We start from the raw sequence: 27,695 nt of genomic DNA, 5'->3' as shown, positions 1-27,695 counted from the left end.
CTAGTATAACTAAGCCTTAACTAATACTATTATACATTGCAAAATTTTAGAGTTCAATTAGGAAAAAAACTTTAAAAGTTTAACTGGGCCTTAAATTTAAATTAATTCACATGTATTTGTTCTTGAAAAATAGATTCCTTAAGAAAAATTTTGGTGAAACAAAAGTACCTTGCACTCTTGGAAAACCCATTCTTGAGGTCCTTCTGCACGTAACTTCTGAATGTATTGAAACATGTGCAAAATTATATCTTCAACATGTACTGGAAAAAAGGGGCACACTTAAAAACCATTCAGTCCTTGAATCCTTCAAAGCAGTGAGCTCACTCCTAAGGTAAAGTCAGGTAAGTGGAAGGTGGTCCCTCTTAGAAAATGGAGTCCTCACCTCCCTGAGACTGGTTTTAGGTGTCCCACACACATGGCCCTCTGGGCTCAGGGATATGTGACAGAAAGGGTGTTGGGATAGTAAATAAGCAAATAAAAAGCCAAGTACACGTTTAACAAGTGCAACATAATGATCAGTTAAGGGGGAGAAGAATCATCCATGAAACAAAGGCCAACTTACATATGAAAAATACAATGGATAAGTTGTATGAATTAAAATGTTGTATCTTTCAACATAAACAACAGATTCACAGCATGAAGAAGTTAAAAAACATCATAGAAAGTAAATTTTCATTCAAAAGCAAAAAGGTGAATCAATACTTACACAATCCTTCCTCAGTCAAGTCCACATTAATGATAAAAAACATAAAACCTCGGGCTCCTTCCTTCTGCCCACCAACAAGAGTATTAACCCAGCCTGCAACATTCAAAGGAAATCAACATGATTGAATGCATGTGTGGCTTCTTTCAAGATAAGAAAATTTTAAAAAAATTATACTGTATGTTTCTAAGATATCAGAATGAACCTCTTACAAAAAAGATTGGGGGAAAAAATCAGTTCAGAAAAGCAGTTTCAGATGCTGCAGAAATGGGGGCTTTCCTGAAGATTCCTCAAATCAATTCCCAATCAAGAGTAGCCTACTGGCTGGGCATAGTGGCTCACCCTGTAATCCCAGTACTCTGGGAGGCCAAGGCAGGCAGATCGCTTGAGACCAGGAGTTTCAGACCAGCCTGGGCAAAATGGCAAAACCCCGTCTCTATCTAAAAAAGGGAAAAAAAAAAGACAAGAGCATGCCAACAACCACCACCTCACTCACTAACCCAAAATGCTCTCATCTAAGAATGTTCCTTCATAGAATAATATTCAGAAGAAAATGAGAGCCAGAGTGAAAAGATGTGGTGGACGTTCAGAAGCTGCTGCCCAGAAGACTTACCCTTTGATTTAAGTTCTGATAACAGACTTCCAGGACCTTCATGCCCAATGAGATGACCAAGATAATGACCAGGATTTGATTTGTAGTATTTCTGAAGGTCAGGTATGGGAAATGTCACATAGAGATTCCTAATGTCTTTAATGGGTACTATTTTGTAAAGTTGCTGAAGAAAACAAATCACACAGATTAGCTATATACAACTCCTACTGAAGAAAATATTTCTAAACTATGAAGAATCATGATTTTCGTGGAAGAATCCCAAATTTAAGAGCAAATCAACTGCAACAGAAAATCATACACTGACCACAAAGAAAAAATGACTCAGCACTCTCTTAGTGGAATTTCATTACAATTGGTATATAGTCCATGTTTTACCCCCTGAATTATGCAGCTAAATATTAATGGCTTTGAATGCTTATCTTCAGGTACTGGGTAACAGTTTCAACAGTCAATGTTAAGACTACAGTTATACCAAAACTACTTTTAGCATGTAAAGACCAGAACATATTGATATGTTTTTGGTGATTCATGATCCTAATAAATGTGAGATTGATCTGGTTATCCTGACAAATATTTAAAACCACAAAGGGGCCGGGTGCAGTGGATCACACCCGAAATCCCAGCACTTTGGGAGGCCCAGGCAGGCAGATCACCTGAGGTCAGGAGTTTGACCTCAGCCTGGCCAACAAGGTGAAACCCCATCTCTACTAAAAATACAAAAATTAGCTGGGCACAGTGGCATGCACCTGTAGTCCCAGCTACTCAGGAGGGTGAGACTGGAGAATTGCTTGAACCCGGGAGGCAGAGGTTGCAGGGAGCTGAGATAGCACCAATGCGCTCCAGCCTGGGTGATAGAGTGAAATTCCATGTCAAAAAAAAACAAAACAAAAACAGAAGTAAAAAGAAAACTACATAGGGGCTGGGTGCAGTGGCTCATGCCTGTAATCCCAGCACTTTGGGAGGCTGAGGCAGATGGGTCACTTGAGATCAGGAGTTCAAGATTAGTCAAGACAACATGGTGAAACCTGTCTCTACTAAAAATAGCCAGGTGTGGTAGTGTGTGCTTATAGTCCCAACTACTCAGAAGGCTGAGGTGGGAGGATCAATTGAGCCAGGGAGGTTGAGGCTTCAGTGAGCCATGATCATACCACTGTACTCCAGCCTGGATGACAAAGCGAGACTGTTTAAAAAAAAAAAAAACTACATAAATAATGAAACCTCCAAAAATTTTCACCTGTTCAATAGTAAACTAGGTATATATCATGTTCATAAATTAAGACAAAATACCAAAATTTATGCACTTACTTTAAGATGTTCTTCTTGGAAAGGGTGTTCAGGAAATTCTGGCAATGGGACATTTTTGTTCTCTACTTCAGAAAATAACTTTACCACCAGATTAGTCAATTCATCTAAAGATTCTACAAGAAAACAGACAAGGAAAACAGAACTTAAGCAAATCATAGGATACAACAGGGAGTGCTTAAAATCTTAGGATCTCCTGAAAAGTCTCAGTACCATTAAAAGGAAAATGTGAAAATGATTATGGCTCACACCTATCTCTTTATACTTTAAACAATTATTCACAAATAGTCACAATGTTATTTCACAAATATTATAATAAAATTAAAACAAATATTAGAAACAATAATTAATTGCATTTGGAAAACTATGATTACCGACATATATACTGAACTACTAGCAGACAAAATATAATATTCACCTTGTAAATAGATAGTCTAAGCCCAGTGTCAGATGTTAGAAGTTTCTAAGTGATTGACTTTTTTTTTTTTTTTGGAGACAAGGTCTCACTCTGTCACCCAGGCTGGAATGCAGTGGTGCAACCTAGGCTCATTGTAACCTCTGTCTGTCGGGTTCAAATGATTCTCATGTGAGTCTTGTGCTTCAGCATCTCGAGTAGCTGGGACTACAGGTGTGCTCCACTACACCCAGCTATTATTTATTTATTTATTTATTTTTGAGACAGAGTCTCACTCTGTTGCCTAGGCTGGAGTGCAGTGGCACAGACTTGGCTTACTGCAACCTCTGCCTCCTGGGTTCAAGCGATTCCCCTACCTCAGCCTCCTGAGTAGCTAGGACTACAGGTGTGCGCCACCACACATGACTAATTTTTATATTTTTATTAGAGATAGGGTTTCACCATGTTGGTCACGCTGGTCTCAAACTCCTGACCTCAGATGATCCACCCATCTTGGCCTCCTAAAGTGCTGGGATTACAGATGTGAGCCAACACACCCAGCCTCACTTCAGTACTTCTTCTTTTTTTTTTTTTTCCCAGAGTGTTGCTCTGTTCCCCAGGCTGGAGTGAAGCAGCACAATCTCTGCTCACTGCATCCTCCACCTCCCAGGTTCAAGTGATTCTCAAGCCTCAGCCTCCTGAGTAGCTGGGACTACAGGTGTGTGCCACCACACCTGGCTAATTTTTGTATTTTTAGTAGAGAAGGGGTTTCACCATGTTGGCCAGGCTGCTCTCAAACTCCTGACTTCAGGTAATCCACCCGACTTGGCCTCCCAGAGTGATGGGATTATAAGCGTGAGCCACTGTGCCCAGCCTCATTTTTGTATTTCTAGTAGAGATGGGGTTTCACCATGTTGCCCAGGCTGGTAAAAGTGGAGACTGGTGTAAGTTAGTGTAAGTAGATTTTGCGGAGAATCTGCCAATCTTTTTCCTTTTTGTGTTTTCTACATGGGATCTCTCTCTGCCACCCAGGCTGGAGTGCAGTGGTGTGATCACAGCCCATGGCAGCCTTTAACTCCTGGGTTCAAGCGATCTTCCTCCCTCAGCCTCCCTAGCAGCTAGGACTATAGGTGCAGACTACCACATCCTGCTAATTAAAAAAAAAAATTTTTTTTTTTTTTGGTAGAGACATGGTCTTACTATGTTGCCCAGGCTGGGCTTGCCTTGCTTTTATATAAGTAGAGCACCAATTACTGTAATAATTTGTATTTTTTTCCAAACTCCATTTAAACTTCTTTTGGGAACACAATTTAGATATAAAAATCCCCATCTACATATTCTCTAACAAGTAGATCATTTTCAAAAGACTCTGAGCAAAGAGGCAGCTCTATCTTATATCCATCTTCTAATACTTTGAAAAAGCCAACACAAAAAATTTACACTATCCAATTCTATAAAAAGTTGTAAGGGTTCTTACCTCGACCTAAAACACAAATAGCCATTAAGTTGGATGAATAGTAAGTAGAATGGAATTTCAGTAGCTCTTGTCTTACATCAATGCCTTCTTGGTTTGGTCTAGTCTCCAGAGTATATTTGTTACCTGGAAGGGAAGAAAAGGCATTTCTTAGAAAAAACAAAACAGACTTTAAAGTTTTTTAATTATCACTGATATTGCTATAAGATAAACGTTAAAAACAGAGTTCTACTACACATAATAAGTTAAATTTATTTGAATATCAAGCGAATAAACAGGATAACAGAGTACAAACTAGCTCCGTTTTAAACTATAATCTTCCCTACAGAACTAAAAGCATCTCATAAAAATTATACTTCTTGGCCGGGTGTAGTGGCTCACACCTGTAGCCCCAGCACTTTGGGAGGCCAAGGTAGGCCTTGAACACCTGAGGTTAGGAATTTGAGACCAGCCTGACCAACATGGTGAAACCCTCTCTCTATTAAAAATACAAAATTAGTTGGGCATGGTGGCGGGCGCCTATAGTCTCAGCTACTTGGGAGGTTGAGGCATGAGAATCACTTGAACCAGGAGGTGGAGGTTGAAATGAGCCAAGATCATACCACTGCACTCCAGCCTGGGCGACAGAGTGAGACTTTGTTTCAAAAAAAAAAAATTTATATACATATATATGTATATATTTCTCAAAATCCCTATGAGATAGTAGGTATTACAAGTGCTTAAAAGATAAAATAAGATCCACATGGCCTCCATTCATGCTTATTTTAATTTTCAACTCCCTATGTACTCCACAATTAATTGAACAGAGTCACTCTGGGATTTTTTTGGAAATTGCCAAGTTACTTGTGGAAAGAAATTTACTATTTTGGGCCAAAGGATTAAATTTGTGATGTGAATTCTCATAGATGTGATCTAGACTGGCAAAAATAGGATGCAGTGCTATTTTTATAACTCTCCAGCGATGTACGTAGTGTACCACTAACAGCTCTCACGAAATCTTTATAATTAATTCAAGTAGGGTAAAATATACAAATAAAAAACAAATAGTCAAATTCTCTAAATAATGCCTTGCAAATTAGGGACTGGGAGATGAAATTCCAATGATCGGTGTCTCTCCAAAATGGTAGCTTGACCGGAAATATCCTAAGATCTTGGCATAACAACTTTTATATTGTTTCTATTTACACTACTAAGTGAGAGCCTGTCTTTCTTCTGCAGAGATAAAACTATGGTAGAGTACGTTCTTGATGTGGTTTAGTTTTTTTTCTTGTGTTTTTATAGCATCTAATATATGGGCATTGGGAAAGTCCTTTTTGCATGAAACTAAATGTCTACAGAAAGCCACCAGATGGCACTCTCAAATTCAGTCTTTAGCTTTGCAGTGCTGCATAGCACTGACTCAAGATTCATGTCCCAGAATGCTTGAATCAACAGATCCACTGAAGAGAGTGTGCAAGAAACAGCCTAGCAAGTAATCTTAACCTTAACTCATTAACCTTTTCCTAGTCACAAAGTAATCATATGCATGATACTCACTAGAAGTAGCCTATCATCCAAGTTTCCAGGTGTTTTTGTTTTTGTTTGAGACAGGGTCTTAATCTGTTGCCCAGGCTAGACTGCAGTAGTGTAATCACAGCTCACTGCAGCCTTGATGTCCTGAGGTCAAGTTATCCTTCTACCTCAGCCTCCATAGTAGCTCAGACCATCCAGCGTTTTTTTTTTTTTTTTTTTGGTAGAACCAGGGACTCTCTATGTTGCCCAAGTTGGTTCTAGGTTCTTAATTAGTCTTCTCCATTTCTCACTAAAGACCAGTTCAAGCTGGGCACAGTGCCTCACGCCTGTAATCCCCGTAGTTTGGGAGGCCAAGACAGGTGCATCACTTGAGGCTAGAAGTTCAAGACCAGCCTGGCAAACATTGTGAAACGTTTCTACTAAAAATATAAAAATTAGATGGGCATGGTGGCATGCCTATATCCCAGCTACTCAAGAGGCTGGAGCATGAGAATCACCTGAAACCAGGAGGCAGAGACTGCAGTGAGCCAAGATCGTGCCACTGCAGTCCAGCCTGGATGACAGCGTGAGACTCCGTCTGAAAATAATAATAAGACCCTGTCCAATTTCAGGTCTGCTTTACTGCCCAGAGAAGTTCTGAGACATTCTCTCACTCTACCTGAAGGGGCCAGGTGCCCTTAGGTGCATACCCATAGTCCTAACTCCTTGAGGGGGAAAAAAACTCTTCTGCTGGAAATGTTTGAAGTTCTCTCATATCAAGGTGAAATCTGAGTATTGATGGTGCCTCTCTTTTCTACTAAATGAAGATTCTAAGAGCCACAGTTCCAGAGGGACTTTTGCTTAAGCTCCTTAGTCCTTTACACTGCCAATCTCAGATTTCTAAAATACGTGAACTAAGACTGACACATTGCGATACCCAAGTTTGGAGAAATTTTTATTTCAACAATGTTAGATCGAAATCAGATTTTTAGTCTAAATGTAACATGACTTGCCTATTCATGATCTAGTAAATATCCTGGTTAAAAACACACACACAAACTCAAAGTTTACAAAGACCAAAATCCTGGCCTCCATCTAGAACTTACACTTATTTCGAGTTGACTAACTCTGGTTCATTTGCCTTGATTTTGAAGTTCTTGAGTATCTCACCATTCTAATCCTGTCCCTTTATCTTTAGGTCCATTTTAAAACACAAAGATAAAGGTGCATGCCCAAACGCAGTAGGGCACAGCTCATTTGCAAATACTGAAAATGCTATATTAAAATGCACCAAAGGACCACAATGGAATACAATACAGCAAAGAAAATGAATAATCCACTGCTTACACTACATCAGTAATCTGTAAAAAAAGTGAAGTACTTAACATAACACTTACTGAATAAATAACAGAAAATAAACAACACTGCTGTTACAATTCAATTGTAGGAAGGACTCTTGGCTTCTGAGTGTATCCCGAAACAAAAAGACGTATTCCCCAAGGGAAAGAATAGAAATTGTGGCTAGATAAGTAAGGAAGGAGCTGAGTAAATGGTCCAGATGACTGCCCCCGCAACACCTAAGAATCCAGGTATGGAGAACAACGTGAATAAGGCTGGGATAACAAATACCAGTTCAGTCTCTAGACACGTACTGTCCTAATTTTGTGCTCATTCAGCTGGGTCATTTATGTTAAATTAAAATGCTGCTACTTGTACTAAAATGTTGAATCCTACCTTTCTGGCTCTGTTGCCATCCAGGTGAGCTCCAGCAGTGAATGGAAGATCAGGGTTGCTCACCTACTGTGACCCTTCCACTCTAGGCCTGCTAGGAGAGAACACTGCCTTGGCATTTGGGAATTCAGGGATTCTTGTCCTGACTCCATCATGTGCTAATTAAGCAACCTTGGAAAGGTCTCCAAATATCTCCAAGGGATCATTTATTTCATCTGTAAAATACGGATAATATGGATACATGTCCAGTTGGTAAGAGCAAGGAAGGGCTCAATCCCTGACTCTCCTTCATTTCCTAGCTGTGAGACACAGGCAAGTTTCTTAACCTCTCTTAAGTCCCAGTTTACTTATTCATGAATGGGAATAATAAGACAACCAACCTCATAGATTGCTGTGAGAATTAAAATATAAATAATCTGCTGGGCCCAGTGGCTCACGCCTGTAATCCCAGCACTTTGGGAGGCCAAGGCGGACAGATCACCTGAGGTCAGGAGTTCAAGATAAGTCTGGCCAACATGGCAAAACCCCATCTCTACTAAAAATACAAAAATTAGCCAGGCATGGTGCTGCACGCCTGTAGGCCCAGGTACTCAGGGAGGCTGAGGCATGAGAATCGCTTGAACCTGGGAGGTGGAGGTTGCAGTGAGCTGAGATCAAGCCACTGCACTCCAGTCTGGGCAACAGAGCAAGACTCCATCTCAAGAAAAATAAATAAATAATCCATGTTAAGGTTCAGCATAGCATCTGTTAGACAATAATTACTCAATATTAACATGGGGTTTTGTGAAGCCTAAGAAATGTAATAATGGATGTGAAAAGGGGTTGGTAAATTGTAAAATCCACTAAATGCTACTTTATATTTTCATTTTAATAACTATTTTAAGTTCTGTTTAGAATATTAAAGCTTACGAACTCAGTACTAATGTATATCAATGCTGATTTTCAAGAGAATAAAATTTATTTTCCTGGAAAATTCTGAAGCCAGCAATATATTTCTTACTTTGAGAAGGAATGAGTTTGAAGTTTTAGAAATGTCTTAGAAACCAGAGGTGTCTCCAACAGTATGGTTCTCAGGGAAAGGTCAACCTGATAGTTATAACCCATGATAATTTTATACGTTCTCTGAAAACCCAAGATCCTGAAAATTAGGCTAACATACCTAACATAGCTAGTTACTTGCAATTATTATAAACTTTTTTTTTAAAGTCCTTTTGGCCGGGTGTGGTGGCTCATGCCTGTAATCCCAGCACTTTGGGAGGCTGAGGTTGGGTGGATCACGAGGTCAGGAGTTCGAGACCAGTCTGGCCAACACAGTGAAACCCCGTCTCTGTTAAAAATACAAAAAATTAGCCAGGTGTGGTGGCGTGCGCCTGTAATCCCAGCTACTTGGGAGGCTGAGGCAGGAGAATCATGTGAACCCAGGAGACAGAGGTTGCAGTGAGCCAAGATCGCACCATTGCGCTCCAGCCCAGGCAAGAGTGCGAGACTCCATCTCAAAAAAGAAAAATAAAAAATAAATAAAACCCTTTCTTCTTGCTATAACAATCTTCTAAAAATGCTAGAAGTGAGAGACTAAGCCTTTTGATATATGTGAATTTTCCCACAAAATTTAAACTGGCAATTCCTCTGCAGCTGAATAAGTATATGCAAGTGTAAGATACGAGTTATAAGAGAGGATTTTAAGTGAAAACCTCTTAAATGCCATCAGAATGTACTCCTACACTTGATTGGTCCAGCTCTTGTTTTCAGTAAGTTTCTAGTTTTTCATAGAGATAAATCTCAGTAAGGGGAAAAAAGATAGTAACAAAATCTGTGGAAAAGCTTAAGGAACAATAAATGATTACATGGACTAAAATATATGAAATGTTTTTATATCCATGAGTTTATATGATACTAAAATAAAATTAGTCACCACTGAAGGCTGCTGACTAACCAGCTCATTATTTTGAAAATTGTTAAATAAATGGAATGGAATAAAAGAATTTGTTCTGCCATTCCTATGGTAACTGTACCACTGACTAGCCAAATAGTAGAAAAGGAGATTTTACAGCAGTACTCAAGTTAATCAATAGAGATGGAATGACAGAATTAACATTAGAGGAACCAAAATTAGGAAGGTGATGCACTGAGAATCAATGTTTGCAACATCATAAATAAATGACCAGACACTGTATGCCCAATGGAAAAACACACCACCACCTATGACAGTGTCTTGTCAAAAAGTCAAACATAAATTTGATCAAGCCTCTATATCCAACTGCTAATTTGTGGAAATACAGAAGACAGAGGAATGTGTGAAACTACACTGTTAGAGGTGTAGTAAACAAAAAAATCTAGGCTATGAGAAGTTCGATAAAACAAACCTGATTCTTCAATAAATAAATTATAGGAGGGGAGTGAGGGAAGGAGTAGAGGAAGAGATAAAGAATGAATCTATAAACTAAAAAGAGACTTAAAAGACATATCAGGCTAGTGTGGTAGCTCACTTTGGGGTCCTGGTACTTTGAGTGGTCAAGGTGGGAGGATCTCTTGAAGCTAGGATTTCAAGACCAGCCTGGGCAACACAGTGAGATCCTGTCTCTACAAAAATTAAAATAATCATAAAAGACATATCAAACAATCACTAATATTTGAACCTTATTTGGACTCTGATTCAAATAAACTTTAAAAATTATGATTTTTATAAGAACACTAGAAATCTGAACACGAACTGGATATTTGATGATGATAATGGTTAACAATAATGGTATTTTTATGTTTTTAAAAATGAATTATTATCTTCTAGAGATATATACTGAAATATTTATGAGCAAAATGGTATCTAGAATCTTCAAAATAATACAAAAGGGTGAATGGAAATGTGGATCATACAAAATTGGTCAGGGACAGGGTGATGCACACATAGAGTCATTATAGTATTTTGTATGCTTTTGTGTATGTTTTAAATTATTCAATAAAAAAGGTGAAGGAAAGGAGAGAGGAAATAAGGGTGAGAGGGAAGAGAGAAAAAAGTAATTGAACTTTTACTAGAGTCTGATTTTGTGTGTTATTATCTTCACCCCAGAATCAAGTCACTGAACTACCCTCTGGTTCATATTCCACAATTTCATTTGGTTCTATTTTTCTATTCTGTTCCTTCCTACTTCTCTATGCAAAAATATCCTTTGTTACATTCAAACTATCCTAACTCATGTTCTCCAAAAGATGTCAGGCTCACTCCTTAGTCTTTTCTTCATGCCATAGTTTTACATGTCATGGTTTCTTCATGTCACGGTTTTGCATTAGGGGTCAACCTAATTATTATCATGAAAAATACAGGCTTTGAGTTCAGACTGACGTGATATTGAATTCCATAACCTATAGATATAGTTCCACTACCACCCTATCTCTCTCCTCTCTGTACTCTCTGCAAGACTAAAATATTAGTCAAATTATTCTCTCAGTATCACTTTTGGCATCTGTCAAAGGTGATGATAAAATTTCAGTATCGCGGTGAAGGTTAAGTGAGATGGTATTTGGCAGCAGAACACCTACCCAGTGTGTAGCACTTAGTACCCACATGATAAATATTAGTTCCTTTTCTTTCTGCCCTTGAATGGCTCTTCCTTCTGCTAAAGAAAATCTTACTTATACTTTAGAATTGAAACTGCAGCTCCTCTGAGATTCTGAAGAATTAAATTCTGGGTACCACTAAAACAGGCAAAATAGAATAGTATTTAAAAGCTCCAAATCTGGGCTCAGATCCTGGCTCCAGCACTTAAAAGCTGAGGGACCTCAGGCAATTTAATTATCTTCTTTTAAATCTTAATCTACTCATATGTAAGATGGAAATAGTAAGAGCACTACCTACTAGGGTTACTGTGAGAATTATTAGAAATTAAATACTCCACATAAAGTGCTTAGGACAGGACTCAATAAAAATTAGCAAGAAAAATGAGGGAAAAAAAAGAAGAGATGATGATCCTAGAAAATCGAAGCTAAGATTATACTCAATGAAATCTTGCTTCCCCAACTAAACTTTCAGCACCTTGAGTGTAATGATACTGGTTACACTTCTTTGCATTTTCTAGAGGATTTTACATGTAGGGGAACTAAAAAATTACTTGACAACTGAGAGAAACAAAATATGGGTTCATTTATATTTATAATCCTATGAACCTGTTATTAGCATACTAGCGTAAATAGCAGTCGAGTCAGGCGAATCACTTGAGCTCAGGAGTTTGAGACCAGCCTGGGCAAGATGGTGAAACCCTGTCTCTACTAAAAATACAAAAACTAGCCAGGTATGATGGTGTATTTCTGTAATCCCAGCTAATTCAGAGGCTGAGGCAGGAGAACTCTTTGAACTGGGGTGATGGAGGCTGCAGTGAGCCAAGATCATGCCACTGTACTCCAACCTGAATGACAGAGGAAAACCCTGTCAAAAAGAAAAGAAGGGAAAAAAAGAAAAGAAAGAGGAAAGGAAAGGAAAGGCAGACAGACAGATGTCACTGGCTGGGCACAGTGGCTCACAGCATAATCCTAGCACTTTCGGAGGCCAAGGTGGGCAGATCACCTGAGGTCGGGGGTTCAAGACCAGCCTGGCCAACATGGTGAAATACTGTCTCTACTAAAAAAAAAAAAAAGCTGGGCATTGTGGAATGTGCCTATTATCTCAGCAACTTGTGTGGCTGAGACATGAAAACCACTTAGGAGGCAGAGATTGCAGTGAACCAAGATCAACCCATGGTACTCCAGCGTGGGCAACAGAGTAAGACTCAGTATCAAAAAAATAAATAAATAAAAGTCACCCACACCTGAAATACAGCTCTACCCTCTGTATCTCTGTGTCTTCCCATTTTGCCTTTCATTGTACCTACACATGTAGGAGTACCTGTTTTGTTGCTCCCACCCACTCTTTGACTTCCTTCTTTTATTTCCCTCCCAGCTGACTAAACCCAGTTACTCCCACAGTGTCAATAGCGTTATGTTTGGAGAAACAGATCAGTAAGGAATAACCAGAACTAAGTTTTTCCTCTTACTATTCCAAATCTACTTATAAATATTCAACTGTTCCTACTTTAATTCCATGGAGAGGCAAACAAAAACAAAAACAAAATAGGACAGAAAAATGGCTTCCAACTTATCAGGTACTATGATACTAAAGGCATATGTGAATAATGAAGAGAAAAAGCTGAAGTGGACACCAACTGAATTCAATAACATATTAAAAATATCGTTCATAAATTAGCTGGGCATGGTGGCGGGCACCTGTAATCCCGCTACTTGGGAGGCTGAGGCAGGAGAATCTCTTGAACCTGGGAGGCAGAGGTTGCAGTGAGCCAAGATTGTGCCATTGCACTCCAGCCTGGGCAAAAAAAGAGCAAAACTCCATCTCAAAAAAAAAAAAATTAGCTGGACATGGTGGTGGGCACCCGTAATCCCAGCTTCTCGAGAGGCTAAGGCAGGAGAGTTGCTTGAATGAAGAAGGTGGAGGTTGCAGTGAGCCGAGATGGCACCACTGTACTCTAGCTGGGCGAAAGTGTGATGCGTACAAATCAATAAACACAAAACATCACAGGGCTAGGTGTGATGGCTCACGCCTGTAATCTCAACACTTCGGGAGGCTGAGGCAGGCACTTGAGATCAGGAGTTCGGGACCAGCCTGGCCAATGTAGTAAAACCCAGTTTCTACTAAAAATAACAAAAATTAGGCCAGGAGCAGTGGCTCACGCCTGTGATCCCAGCACTTGGGGAGGCCAAGGCGGGTGGATCACCTGAGGTCCAGAGGTTGCAGAAAGCCAAAATAGAGCCACTGTACTCCAGTCTGGGCAATAGAGCAAGACTCCATCTCAAAAAAAAAAAAACCCAAAAATTAGCCAGGCATGTGCCTGTAATCCCAGCTACTCGGGAGGCTGAGGCAGGAGAATCACTCAAACCCGGGAGGCGGAGGTTGCAATAAGATCGCACCACTGCCCTCCAGCCTGGACAAGAGAGTGAGACTCCGTCTCAAAGCAAAACAAAAGAAAAATATGATACATCACAATAACAGAATCAAGGACAAACACCATATGATCATTTCAACAGAAGCCGAAAAAGGCATTTGATAAAATTCAACATCCCTTCGTGGTAAACATTCTCAACACACTGGGTACAGAAGGAACATATGTTAAAACAATAAAGGACATATATGACAAACTCATAGCTAACATCCTATGGAGCAGAGAAAAACTAAAAGCCTTTGCTTAAAGATCCAGAAGACGACAAGCATGCCCACTTTTACCACTTTATACAGCATAATACTGGAAGTCCTAGCCAGAGCCATTAGACAAGGGAAAGATAGAAAGGGCATCCAACATGGAAAGAAAGAAGTCAAACTGTCATTGTTTGCAGACAACATAATCTTATATTTAGAAAAACCTAAAGACTCTACCAAAAACATGTGTTAGAACTGATAAATGATTCAGTAAAGTTGCAGGATACAAAAATCAGTAGCATTTCTAAATGCCAACAGTGAAAAATCTGAGAAAAAAAAAAAAAAAAAATCAAGAAAGCAATCCCATTTATAATAGCTACAAAAACAAACAAACAAAAGTGGTAGAGAACTAGGCTCAGTGGCACGTGCCTGTAGTCTACAGAAAGTTTACATATAAAGTCCTGAGAAAGAACTATATTATTCTCATTCATTGTAATGTACCTCTGCCTTATATCAAGTTTCCATATGTTTGTGGATATGTTTACGTGGCCTATAATCTGTTCTACTGGTATCTTCATGCAACCCTGCATCAATTCTACCAATATAACAACTAGCACTTTATAATAAGTCTTGGTACCTGGTAGAAGTTGGTTTCCTTGTTTTTCAAAATTATCTTAGCTATTCTTGGCCTTTTACTCTCTTATTAATTTTATAATGAGATTATAAAATTTCTCAAAAAAATTTATAGGACTTTCAACTGGCATTGCATTGAATTTAGAGACATTTGGGCAGTATTTACATATGTGTTATACAGAGTTTAACCATTCATGTACATGATACACCTCCCCATGTAGGCATTCTTTTATATCCATTATATATTTCTTGCACCTCTTTTATTGGATTTATTTTTGAATACTTTACAGCTTTGTTAAATATTGAGAATGAAATAATTTTTACCCCAGCATTTTCCTGTAATTGATTATTGATACAAGAAAGCAATTTTAGTGTGTCTCTTCTTTTTGGAAACCTTGTTGACTTATTTTTAATGACTGATCTGAAGATTTTTTTCAGTTTTTTATGGAGGCAATCATACCATATGGAAATAAGGAAATAGGTTTTGTTGTACTTCCTTTCCATCTCTATAATCACATTTTCCCCCTTGACTTACTGCAATGATTAATACAAATAAGTACAGCCAAATAAAAGTGATAGTGGGTATCCTTGCTTTTTCAACAGAAATCCTTTGAAACCACCATCAATCACGATGTTTGACAACAGTTTTTAATCAGCTTAAAAGTTTTTGTTGTGGTGGTTTATTTTTGTTCATGGATGAGTGCTGTGTTTTATCCAGTGCTCTGAGTCTATCGTCTATCACTTTGGACTACTAAAACTGTGGGTCAGGACCCATTATACTGTAATTAAATAAGCAGATCAGAGTTTCTGTAGGAAAAAAACAGAATATAACAGAAAGTGCCAGACTACATCTCATGATGTAAAATAATGTTTGACAAAACTGTTTCAGCTGCTTACACGAACACATATATGTACTCTGAATTGCTAAATAAAAAGTGCTTCTTACTATGAGTTATACACAAAAGAGTTTGAAAGTCACTATACTATTTCTGAAGCATGAAAAATAACTGTAAAGGACAAACATCTTACTGTGAAGTTTTCTTAAAATAGATAATACAATGTGTGGTTTTTATTCATTCAGAAATACATACCTTTTCCTGGTATTATTATTTGAAATCATAATCCCTTGTTGAGGCCAGGCGTGGTGGCTCACGCCTGTAATCCCAGAACTTTGGGAGGCTGAGGTGCATCACTTGAGGTCAGGAGTTCGAGACCAACCTGGCTAACATGGTGAAACCCTGTCTCTACCAAAAATGCAAAAATTAGCTGGACATACAGGTACCTATAGCTACTTGAGGGGGTGAGGCAGGAAAATAGCTTGAACCTGAGAGGTGGAGGTTGCAGTGAGCCAAGATCACCATACTGCACTCCAGCCTGGGCGACAAAGCAAGACTGTCTCAAAAAAAAAAAAACCCAAGATGAACAAGTGGCCCACATTCACAAAAATATATGAGGTCAAAGCAATCTACGTAAATTAGCATGAATTTCTGACAAGGATCCTATACTTCAAGGATCACTTTTGCAAAGTTTTATATATGCATAATATCTGGGATGAGAGCATCCAGCTTTCACCAAATTTTCAAGTGTACCTGTAACCTTAAAAATGCATAGACCTTCTACTCCATAAAATTCAACTTAATTTTATAATTCTAAAATCAGAAGGTAACTTGACATTTGCATTACTTATATCACGTTTTCTTTACTGTGTATTGAATCTGGCTCACTTGTTTCTCAGCTGTTTATATTACCTTGTACTTTGCTAACTGCCTAGCTTTGTCAGGCTATAAAAAGAAATATGCCCTGAAACTTCACCCATATAGATAGGCCATGCAATGTATCTCTTTACCCATCATTCCTGAAATCCTCCTGTAGAACATTTAACATTGTTCCTGTGGCCAGGCATGGTGGCTCATGCATGTAATCCCAGTACTTTGGGAGGCTGAGACAGAAAGATCACTTGAGGCCAGGAGTTCAAGACCAGCCTGGTCAACATAGTGAGACTCCATCTCTAGAGAAAAAAAAAAGAAAAAGAAAAAATATTCCTTGTTTGTGACCAGAAGTGACATTACTCACCTTATTCACTGGATTTATTTCTGGAAAATGTGTAACTGCTTTCTGATTATGCTGATTATAACGTGTTACCAGGGAAGCTATTTAAAAGAAGACAATTCCCAAAGAGGAGTTCCAACATGTTCTACACAATAGCAGCATTGTTTGCATAAGTATCTAACATACCAAAGGGACTAGTTTAAAGAACAAATAATCATTTGAATGTAATGATTTTGGGGAAAAAAAACAACACTTTTTTTTTTTAACAAGGTCTCACTGTCTCTTAGGCTGGAGTGCAGTGGCTCAACTGTGGCTCACTGCAGTCAGCCTCCTTGGTTCAAGCCATCCTCTGCCTCCCAAGTAGCTGGGACTACAGGCACACACCACCATGCCTGGCTAATTATTTTATTTTATTGTAGATACAGTGTCTTACTATGTTGTCCAGGCTGGTCTCAAACTCCTGAACTCAAGAAATCCTCCCACCTTGGCCTTCCAAAGTGTTGCAATTACAGGCATGAGCCACTATGACTGGCCTGAAATTTGTTTTTTAAAACTCACATTCCCTTATTGACATATCATGTATGCTGACGCTCTCCACAAAAATCACTTTTCAAAAAATTAGCATTTATGTAGACATTCTAAGAACCACACTATTCATCTTGGCAATGATGCTAATATTGAGTGCCAAGTACTACAGTTCTAAAGAATACAATATCACTGCTTCAAAGTATAATTTTTTTGAAAACTCCTTATTCTGTAAAGCTATGTTAATTTCTCTAACTGCTGTTGGATATGTTAGTATAATAACCAAACTTTAAGTTGTCTTTATGGTTTTAAGAAGTTCCCGGCCGGGCGCGGTGGCTCAAGCCTGTAATCCCAGCACTTTGGGAGGCCGAGGCGGGTGGATCACGAGGTCAAGAGATCGAGACCATCCTGGTCAACATGGTGAAACCCCGTCTCTACTAATACAAAAAAAAATTAGCTGGGCATGGTGGTGCGTGCCTGTAATCCCAGCTACTCAGGAGGCTGAGGCAGGAGAATTGCCTGAACCCAGGAGGCGGAGGTTGCGGTGAGCCGAGATCACGCCATTGCACTCCAGCCTGGGTAATAAGAGCGAAACTCCGTCTCAGGGGAAAAAAAAAAAAAGAAGTTCCCAAACTAATTTATAAAATAAGCATGTTCTCATAATAAAGAAGTTAATTTTTAAGCATCAATTTCTAAGCACACTAACTTATTATCATTCCTGTATACTTTTATAATACCAAAAACAGTATTTTAAAAGTATAGCAATCATAAAATAAATAAATAAATAAATAAAAATAAAGGAAAAAACAAAAAAGCAAGAAAAAGATAAAAGTATAGCAATCTGTTAACAATGATTACATCTGGTGAGTGGGACTGGCAGGAATAGATAAAGAAAAGATACCCTTTGTGTTTGTTTTTATTTTTACTTTAAATGCCTTTGTACTGTTTAAATATTTAAACAAGTACTTTTAATGAAAAAATTGAATAAAGAAAAAGGTACAATTATAAAGTCAAGAGTCTCCACATTTACCTTATTCTACTCCCTGTTATCCCCGTTTCTTATCTCCCCCTAGGAAATTGTAGCATTTTTAGAGCAGGGATCTTGTGTGTCTTCTACACTGTCCTATCTCCTACAGAGCTATCCCCATAGCAGATACTATACATCTGGATTAACAGAAGTGGACGCAATGAGGACAAGTGGATTCAACAATCCTACAGTGAGCCTTTACAAAAAAAAGTACTTTGGCCTAGGCATGGTGGGTTATAACTATAATCCCAGTAGTTTGGGAGGCTCAGTGGATCACCTGAAGTCAGGAGTTCATGACCAGCCTGACATGGAGAAACCCTATTTCTACTAAAAACACAAAATTAGCCAGACATGGTGGCACATGCCTGTAATCTCAGCTACTCGAGAGGCCGAGGCAGGAGAATCACTTGAACCCGGGAGGCAGAGGTTGCGGTGAGCCAAGATCGCACCATTGCACTCCAGCCTGGGCAACAAGACTGAAATTCTGTCTCAAAAAAAAAAAAAAAAAGAACTTTGGAAGGTAAGCTTCAGAACAAGAGAATCTATTATCTTCTCCATTTGGCATGCTGGTTAATATCTATTCACAACTCTAACTGCTCTGCTCCTTAAACATTTAGAATCCTAGGCCAGGGTGTGGTGGGGCTCACACCTGTAATCCCAGCATTTTGGGAGGCTGAGGCAGGTGGATCACCTGAGGTCAGGAGTTCAAGACCAGTCTGACCAACATGGCGAAAACCCATCACTACTAAAAATACAAAAATTAGCTGCGCATGGTGGTGGGTGCCTGTAAACTACTCGGGAGGCGGAGGCAGGAGAATCACTTGAACCTGGGAGGTGGAGGTTGCAGTAAGCTGAGATTGCTCCACTGCACTCCAGACTCTATCTCAAAAAAATAAATAAATAAAAACATTTAGAACCCTATTTGAACAGGATGTAAGTAGATATGTGGAATTTTGAAATCTATCCTAAAGCGTAAAATACGCTACAAACTGTATATGCCATGGGTTGTACACATAAATAAACACATAAATATATTTTATATATATATAAAATATAATACCATGCAGTGGCCATGGGTTTAAATGAGGTCAAGGAAAGCAACTGTTGACAAACCTGTCCCAAATTTACTGAAGGGGTGTTTAGGATTCCCTGTAGCTTTTTCCAATTGAAACAGTCTCCAGGCATCGTTCATCACATTCTTCTCATGTTCTGAATCAACTGCATTCACCTCTCTGTCCTTGCAACTTTCATCGAACAAGGGGCATAGAAAAAACTGTGCAAACCTAAGGGTATGAAACATAATTAACAATTTGAAAGATGTCATTTTAAAAGAATGGCCTTTTAAAAATATTTTTGAAACTTATTAGGTAGGAAATGTAAATTCTACAGAATCAGAAACAAAACTGCCATTGCTACTAAGAAAAAAGGAATATAAAATAAGTGCCATGTAACAGAAGAAAAATCCAATATTGAACAGAGGTAAATGCAGAGGAGTCAATCTACTCCAGAGATGATAAAAAACTAGCAAAATATTTAAAAATTAACACCGAAAAAGGCAGATTGTGGAGACAGCAGCAATCTATTTAAAATTTTTAATTTGGCATGTGTATAAAAACTTTTTATATGTGGCTACTTCTCAAAAAAAAAAAAAAGAAAGAAAGAGAAAGAAAGAAAAAGGCAGATCATAGTTTCTAGGCAAATCTTAAATTTACAGTTTTAGGTGCAATTTCACTAAGACTCAGGCACCTTAGGACAAATGAGTGATCTACTGTTAAAAGGCTCAATTTGAATATTTCTTCTTACATAGAAAAACTTGAATTAGTAGGAAAAAACAATGCAGTGAAAAATGTGAGGTTTGACATAGTTTGTCTAAGCCATGATTATGGGCTTTCATGAACTCATAAGAGAAACAGTCTATAAATTTTTAATAAGCAGTGATTCAACAAATAACATGGAATGTAACTTTAACATAAGTAACCACTATGCCTTTCTTGAAGCTATTCTTTAATAACAGTACCAAAGTTTAACTAAGATACTTACAGCTAATAAATTAACTCTTCTCTATCAGGTTGAATTTAACTCATGATTCCTGTAGTAATTCTTAAGAAACTTTACATTCCATTTTATAGAATAAGACTTGATTCAGATGAAGCTAAGAGCAGAGGCTCTGACAGGACTTCTTTATCCAGTGGGCCTAAGGGACTCTTGGGTGTATAAACATCTCAGTTACTACACCTCACAGCCCAGCTGTCACAGAAGCCGTTATCATTACATGCTATTTATTTTAAGTGCATAAGTGAATATGATACTGTGCTAAGTACTCTTCACATAACAATCCAAGAAAAAACTCTATCTGGAGTCTATAATCAAGGATGTATGGAAACAGAGAATTTCTGGACATGTAACATCTTTTACCTACCTCAATATCTCCAGGCTGAGAAAAATGTCTAATAGCTATATACCAAAGCTGGATAGGCCCAGATAAAGAGCCATGTTATGACATAGTATAATCAAGTTTTTAAAATGATCCTCTTATACAAGTGGATTTTTAGTGTGGGCCAAGTAACAGACATCCTCCATCACACAGAGATCTATTATATAAACATCTGCTGAAGCATTTGTAAAGCAGGAAATGAAATTCAGTGTATGATCCCAGAGAACTCATTAATGGAAGTCTTCTGGGAATATATATAAAAGATGATTACCCCTCAAAGCTGCTGCCTAAAGACTGAAACATAAGATAGAATAAGTAGGAAACAGACTACTTTGACCCAGCACATATCGTAAACCTATGCCCTTGCCTTGATAATGTTTATTCAAAAATATGACTATTATTAAAAGTAAGCAAATAAAGCTGACAATGACTAAAACTACAAAGTCAAGTTTCATTATAGATCCATCAAAAAGTTGCTGAATTACACCTTGACATCACAGAAACTATTAAAATTTGGGCCAGGCATGGTGGCTCACACCTGTAATCGCAGCACTTTGGAAGGCTGAGGTGGGCAGATCACAAGGTCAGGAGTTCGAGACCAGATGACCAACATGGTAAAACCTCAACTTTATTAAAAAATACAAAACTTAGCCAGTGGTGGAGCGTGTCTGTAATCCCGGCTACTCAGGAGGCGGAGGCAGGAGAATTGCTTGAACCCAGGAGACAGAGGTTGCAGTGAGCCAAGATCACGCCACTGCACTCCAGCCTGGGTGACAAGAGCGAGACTCCATCTCCAAAAAAAAAAAAGAAAGAAAACTACAAAAATTCACCAAGGATAAGTTGTACTTCAAATAATGAATCAAATCACTGACGTAACAAAAAAATTAGAAATTGTTAGCTGTATAAAAAATTGACCAAAGCTGGGCGTGGTGGCTCACACCTGTAATCCCAGCACTTTGGGAGGCTAAGGTGGGTGGATCACCTGAGGTCAGGAGTTTGAGACCAGCCTGACCAACATGGTGAAACCCCATCTCTACTAAAAACATAAAATCAGCTGGGTGTAATGGTACATGTCTGTAATCCCAGCTACTTGGGAGGCTGAGGCAGGAGAACCGCTTCAACTCAGGCGGCATAGGTCAAGGTGAGGTGAGCCGAAATCATGCCACTGCACTCCAGCCTGGGCAACAAGAGAGAAACTCTGTCTCAAAAGAAAAAAAATATTTTGCGCGCGCACACACACACACACACACACACACACACACGGGCCTGGGCAATAAGAGCGAAACTCTGTCTCAAAAGAAAACAAAAGTTTTTTTTGTTTGTTTTTGTTTTTTGGGTTTTTTTTGGGGTTTTTTTTTTGCTTTATTGATTTTTATTGAAAAAAAAATTTTATATACACACACACACACACACACACACACACGCCTGGGAAGAGCGAAACTCTGTCTCAAAAAACAAAAACAAAAAAATGTTATACACACACACACACACACACACACACACACACACGCATGCACGTACTCCGGCCAAGGTGGCTCAAGCCTATAATCCCAGCACTTTGGGAGGCTGAGGTGGGCAGATCACGAGGTCAAGAGATCGAGACCATCCTGGCCAACATGGTGAAACCCCATCTCTACTAAGAATACAAAAATTAGCTGGGCATGGTGGCGTGCACCTGTATAGTCCCAGCTACTCAGGGGGCTAAGACAGGTGAGCCGAGATCGTGCCACTGCACTCCAGCCTAGTGACAGAGTGAGATTTCATCTCAAAAAAAAAAAAAAAAAAAAAAAAGACCAAGAAATTAAATTGGCCTACTGGAGCTTGCTCCAGCAAATACTTTTGAAATATCCCCAGGGTTGAAACAGCAGGTCAAAACATTCTGTATCTACTAAGCATCCTTGAGAAGCAAGGAACTGAGGGAGGAGAGAATATTTAATGTTTAGCATTCTGAAACAGAAGTATGTCTGAAAAGAGATCAGTGACACTACCACAAGTTAGTCTTCATCACATGCTTTATATGTAACACCAGTTAGAATAGAAAGGTCTCCTGAGAAGTCTATACATCAATAAAATATTTTGTAGCCCTGCAGGCTCATTTAAAGTCATGCCATCATAATTCCTTTACCACAAAGTAAATATATGACATCACTTATTTTTTCTTTTTCAGAAAACACAGGAAAAAACACTGGTTAAAATACATTTTGTTGTTGTTGTTGTTGTTATTTTTTGTTTGTTTTTGTTGGTTTTTTTTTTTTGTTTGAGATGGAGTCTCACTCTGTTGCCCAGGCTGGAGCAAATGCAGTGACACAATCTCAGCTCAATGCAACCTCCGACTCCCTGGTTCAAGCGATTCTCCTGCCTCAGCCTCCTGAGTAGCTGGGATTACAGCCATGCGCCACCATGCCCAGCTAATTTTTGTATTTTTAGTACAGATGGGGTTTGACCATGTTGGCCAGGATGGTCTCGATCTCCTGACCTTGTGATCGACCCACGTCGGCCTCCCAAAGTGCTGGGATTACAGGCATGAGCCACCATGCCCAGCCACCTTTTGTTAAACTATAAAGCTATGAAGCCATCTCTGTAGAAATAATAATAATTATTATTAATGTGGTAAGTACACAAAGTTGGATAATTCATAGGGTATTCAGCATTACCTGTCTAGGGCACCTTCTAGGTGTTCATGAGAAACATCAAAATAGTAATTGGTATGCTCTCCACTAGTAAAGGCATTTGAACTTCCTGCATGCTCACTGAGAAACTGGCTGTATTCATTTTCTTTAGGATATTTCTTTGTTCCCAAAAAAAGCATATGTTCACAAAAATGACTTAAGCCAGCAATATTTGGAGGATCTGACAATGAACCTGAAAGAGAAAACACATATAATAAATCATTGTTTTATGTTGAAAGCTAGTAAGCAGAGATGATTTGTAGTTCTTGTTAGCATGACAACTTCAACCATATAATCAGAAAGTTAAGCACACGCTACCCAAAATGGTATTATTTAGAAGGTAAATCAGAAGACTTGTAAGTCGGAAGGTAAGTCAGAAGACTGGTTTCTAGTGCCTGCTCTTGACATTAATTAGTTGGTAACCTTGGGCAGGTTACTTAGTGTCTCTGAACATTAGTTTCCCCACGTGCTAGAGAGGAAGAAAGAGCTGGAATCACAGTTTTAAGAGCTAAAATTTTCTCATCATGGTTTCATTGCAGAAGACCCTACAGCACAGTGCTAACAGCATGCGTTTGAGGGTTACCAGCTCTCTAGCTGTGAAATGTTAAGCACAATACTTTACCTGTCCTGCCTCAATTGCTTCAATATATAGACATCTTAGAGGGCCATGTAAGTACAAATCAGATGACATTTGCAAAGCACTCTGGTAGTCCAAAGCATTATGGTAGGGAGTAATTATTTGTTCAATATTACCTTATTTCCTCAGTTCTAAAATGCCACTAAGTTAAATAAAAGCTTTTCAAAGAGGACAAAAACAAACACTGTTCCACTAACTGTACACATACATAACAAACAACTCGGCAGGGCACAGTGGCTCACACCTGTAATCCCAGCACTTTAGGAGGTCGAGGTGGGCAGATCACCTGAGGTCAGGAGTTCTAGTCCAGCCTGGCCTACATGGCAAAATCCCATCTCTACTAAAAATACAAAAATTAGCGGGGGTGGTAGTGTACGCCTATAGTTCCAGCTACTCAGGAGGCTGAAGCAGGAGAATCACTTGAACCCGGAAGTGGAGGTCGCAGTGAGCCAAGATCGCGCCACTGCACTCCAGCCTGGCGACAGAGCCAGACCCCTTCCCCTCCCCCCACCAAAAAAAGAAATATGATATTAAATGTACCAAGGTGGAAAAAATCAGAACTGTTCCTGTAAAGGATAGGAATGAATTTTGCTGCTAGGTCATCTTAGGTGGGAAGCTAATAAGATGTCCTTAGGAAATGTAAGATTATTTGACTGAGTCAACTGTAGGTTACCAATAGCTTTAAGAGGGTTCTGGTGTAAAATAAGGTACATGGAACCAGTAACTACTGAGTATTTAGACATGTATGGAAAGTTCTGTAATAAATGTCAACATTAGGTCAATGAAACTAAACAAAGCTTAATTCATAATTTTAAATTGTACCTATGTGCACATCAAGTGCTGCAGATGACTTATCCGTGGTGGGATCGCTGATAAGAAGTACTTTGATACCATTGGCCAGCTCTAGTCCTCGATATTCTCGCTTGTCTTCAGGAGACTTGGTAATGTGATTTCCTATTCTCTTGATGGCTGGATTATTCATTTTGCTGTAAGTCTTTTTTTGGAAACTGAAAAGAAAAATATTATTAATTGTTGGATTGTAACTTTTTTTTTTAAGGACAAAGAATAACATCAAGCAAACCCATAAAATACATCATCAGATTTTGATGCTGGAGGAAACCTTTTATAGCCACTCTACAGGATGCAGTCATTGCTTTCCTGCCTCTTACCCCTCATTTTTTCAGAGAAATGCTACCAAAATTGTTTTCATGGAGCCATTTTTATATCTAAAAGAGCACATGGATATGGATTTGAGACATGGTAGGTTAGACCATGTGTTAATCTGTATGCAGAACTAGAATAGAGTTTTTGTTTTTGTTTTGTTTCAAGACAGGGTCTTACTTTGACACCCAAGCTTGTATGCAGTAGCGTGATTTTGGCTCACTGCAGATCTCAACCTCCTGGCCTCAAGCGGACCTCATCCTCCCACCTCAGCCCCTCCAAGCAGCTGAGACTACAAGCACGCACCACTACACCCGGTTAATTTTTTGTATATTTTGTAGAGATGGGGTTTCGACATGTTACAACACAGTCTTGAACTCCTGAGCTCAAGCCATCTGTCTACCTCAGCCTCCCAATGTGCTAGGATTACAAGTGTGAGTCACTCTGCCCAGCCTAGAATAAGAGTTTTCTTTCACACTATTTCAGAGGTATCTGCTAGAGTAAGGTGAGATGTTGTGTAAGAACTATTACTCGGTCAGCCCAAACACTGCTGAAATTGATGATATTGAAAGATAGGGTAGATCTGGAACTCGCAGGTCTGATATACACATGGTCAAAACATGGGGAACAACCCCCAGTGAGGAACAATCTTGTGAAGTCCTAATATAAAATAAGAGATCCATGCTGTCCTAGGACGGTAGCAATAACAAGGACATAAAACAAACAAACAAAAAGTTGGAAGGACCCTAAGTAATTTTTGTAATCTGCCGAAGAGCTGAATGCCAGAGCAGGAAAAGTCTAGCAATCTTAACAGAGATGTCAGAAAAACTGTCTTACAAAGGGCTTCCTCCAACAGTCTTTTTTTTTTTTTTTTTTTTTAAAGACGGGGTTTCACCATGTTGGTCAGGCTGGTCTTGAACTCCCAAACTCAGGTGATCCGCCTGCCTTGGCCTCCAAAGTGCTTGGATTCCAGGCATAAGCCACCACGCCCGGCCCCCCCGACAGTCTTCCTTCTTCTCTAGAAAGGCTAGATTACAGTGATGGGAAAGGACTATCAGTACACAGAATCCTGTAGGGATTTTGGTTGGTATTAGTGCAGTGAAGGGACTTTCCAGAGTCCAGGGTATGCATGTTTTTTGAGAGTAGGGTAGATGTTACTTTTGTCTGTACTGGAGACTGCTTAATAGACCAAAAAAAAAAAAAAGAAAGAAACTGCTACTACTGGCAGGTTAATATACTGCCAGTATATAATTGAGTAAAGCCAAAAACATATCTGAAACTACAGAGGAAAAATAACCCTCTAAGAGCACATTTGCTTCTTACCTGCAAGACAAAATAAATAGATCTGACTGTTCCTCAAAGACTGACAGCTAGATTTAAAGGTAAATAAGAGGGGGAAGAAATAGGCATACAATTATTTTAAATATTTTTTGTGTCAAAATCTCTAGAAATTGAGAGAGGAAAAACATCTAGTTTGCTTTCACCATCATACTTTCTTCTCTGAAATCACCTATAATTATTCTTCTAATTTGCATAATAATTGATAAACCAAAGGGGTTTGTTGCTATTAAGACTGTCTCCTAGTTCCCCTAGATCTTTTTTTTTCTTGCCCTCTCTAACAATGCTGATAGATCTTTAGAGGAGAGAAGATATGAAATTTTACAGATCAACATATCATACTAAATGTATAATACTGGTTTTTAAAATCACATAGCACTTTACAACAAACAGTGCTAATGGTCTTGCCCTATTTATAGTAAAAACAATTTCTTGAAAAACAAAGCATAAAATATGATATTAACATATTGGGGCTATAAGGTCACTATTGGAAAATTCAAAAGCAACTTGAAAGTGAAAAACCATTATTAACAATTATTTCTACCTCATTAGCCATAAGCCAGTTAAAATTCAATGTTAAAGAATGATGAAAATATCTGAGTGCAAAGTCTAAAAAATGATATTTGTGGAAAAATAGTAATAATTCTCAGGGTGACAGGAAATGGTCTATTTAAGACTCCAAAGAGGGGTACAAGGAACCTCAGATAACAGTCCTAGGCCAGGCGCAGTCACTCACGCCTGTAACCCTAGCATTTTGGGAGGCCGAAGTGGGCAGATCACCTAAGGTCGGGAATTCAAGAACAGCTTGGTCAATATGGTGAAACCTCATCTCTACTAAAAATACTATAAATTAGCCAGGCGTGGTGGCGGGTGCCTGTAATCCCAGCTACTTGGGAGACTGAGGCAGGAGAAACGCTTGAATTGGCATTCAGCTCTTCAGCAGATTACAAAAAATGGTACAGAAGGCAGAAGCTGCAGTGAGCCAAGATCATGTCACTGCACTCCAGCCTGGGAGCAACAGAGTGAGACTCCGTCTCAAAAGAAAACAAAAAAACAGTCCTTGTTAAGATATTTGGCAAAGGACAATCTGTTTAGTCTACATCAAATGCCTTCAGTGTGTACAGTTTGTTTAAAAAAAATTGAGTTCGATATAAATTAAGCTATTTTTTAAAATGAGTCCCACCCTAGCAGCAACATAACACTAAATAAGCCACAAAGCAGTCTCCATTAAGACCCCCAGAAGGAAAGGTAGTGTTAAAACGGGGATTAATAAGAACCTCAGTGTGTACCAAAGAGAATGCTTGAACTTACCCCAGGCAAGGGTTGATATACTAGTGAT

The 27,695-nt window shown here is 38.9% G+C and overlaps 1 protein-coding gene across 3 annotated transcripts in view; it reads right to left on the bottom strand.

Moving 5' to 3' along the window:
- The window catches only part of IDE (insulin degrading enzyme), a 119,627-nt gene that overhangs the window by 54,143 nt on the left and 37,789 nt on the right, over positions 1-27,695 (bottom strand). For all 3 annotated transcript variants that reach the window (XM_012454779.3, XM_012454780.3, XM_064374117.1), the window contains 8 exons: positions 24,680-24,864; positions 23,206-23,413; positions 19,231-19,400; positions 4,490-4,612; positions 2,622-2,734; positions 1,317-1,479; positions 707-799; positions 169-260 (listed from right to left, as the gene is read on the bottom strand). In XM_012454779.3, coding sequence (XP_012310202.1) covers positions 169-260; positions 707-799; positions 1,317-1,479; positions 2,622-2,734; positions 4,490-4,612; positions 19,231-19,400; positions 23,206-23,413; positions 24,680-24,864 — 1,147 coding nt within the window. Of the gene's footprint in view, positions 1-168; positions 261-706; positions 800-1,316; positions 1,480-2,621; positions 2,735-4,489; positions 4,613-19,230; positions 19,401-23,205; positions 23,414-24,679; positions 24,865-27,695 lie in introns of those variants that run through there.

The sequence above is a fragment of the Aotus nancymaae genome, unplaced genomic scaffold (assembly GCF_030222135.1).
Source record: "Aotus nancymaae isolate 86718 unplaced genomic scaffold, 86718_ANA_hifiasm-v0.15.2.pri h1tg000010l, whole genome shotgun sequence".
NCBI lineage: Eukaryota > Metazoa > Chordata > Mammalia > Primates > Aotidae > Aotus > Aotus nancymaae.
This window is presented reverse-complemented; position numbering and strand designations above follow the sequence as displayed.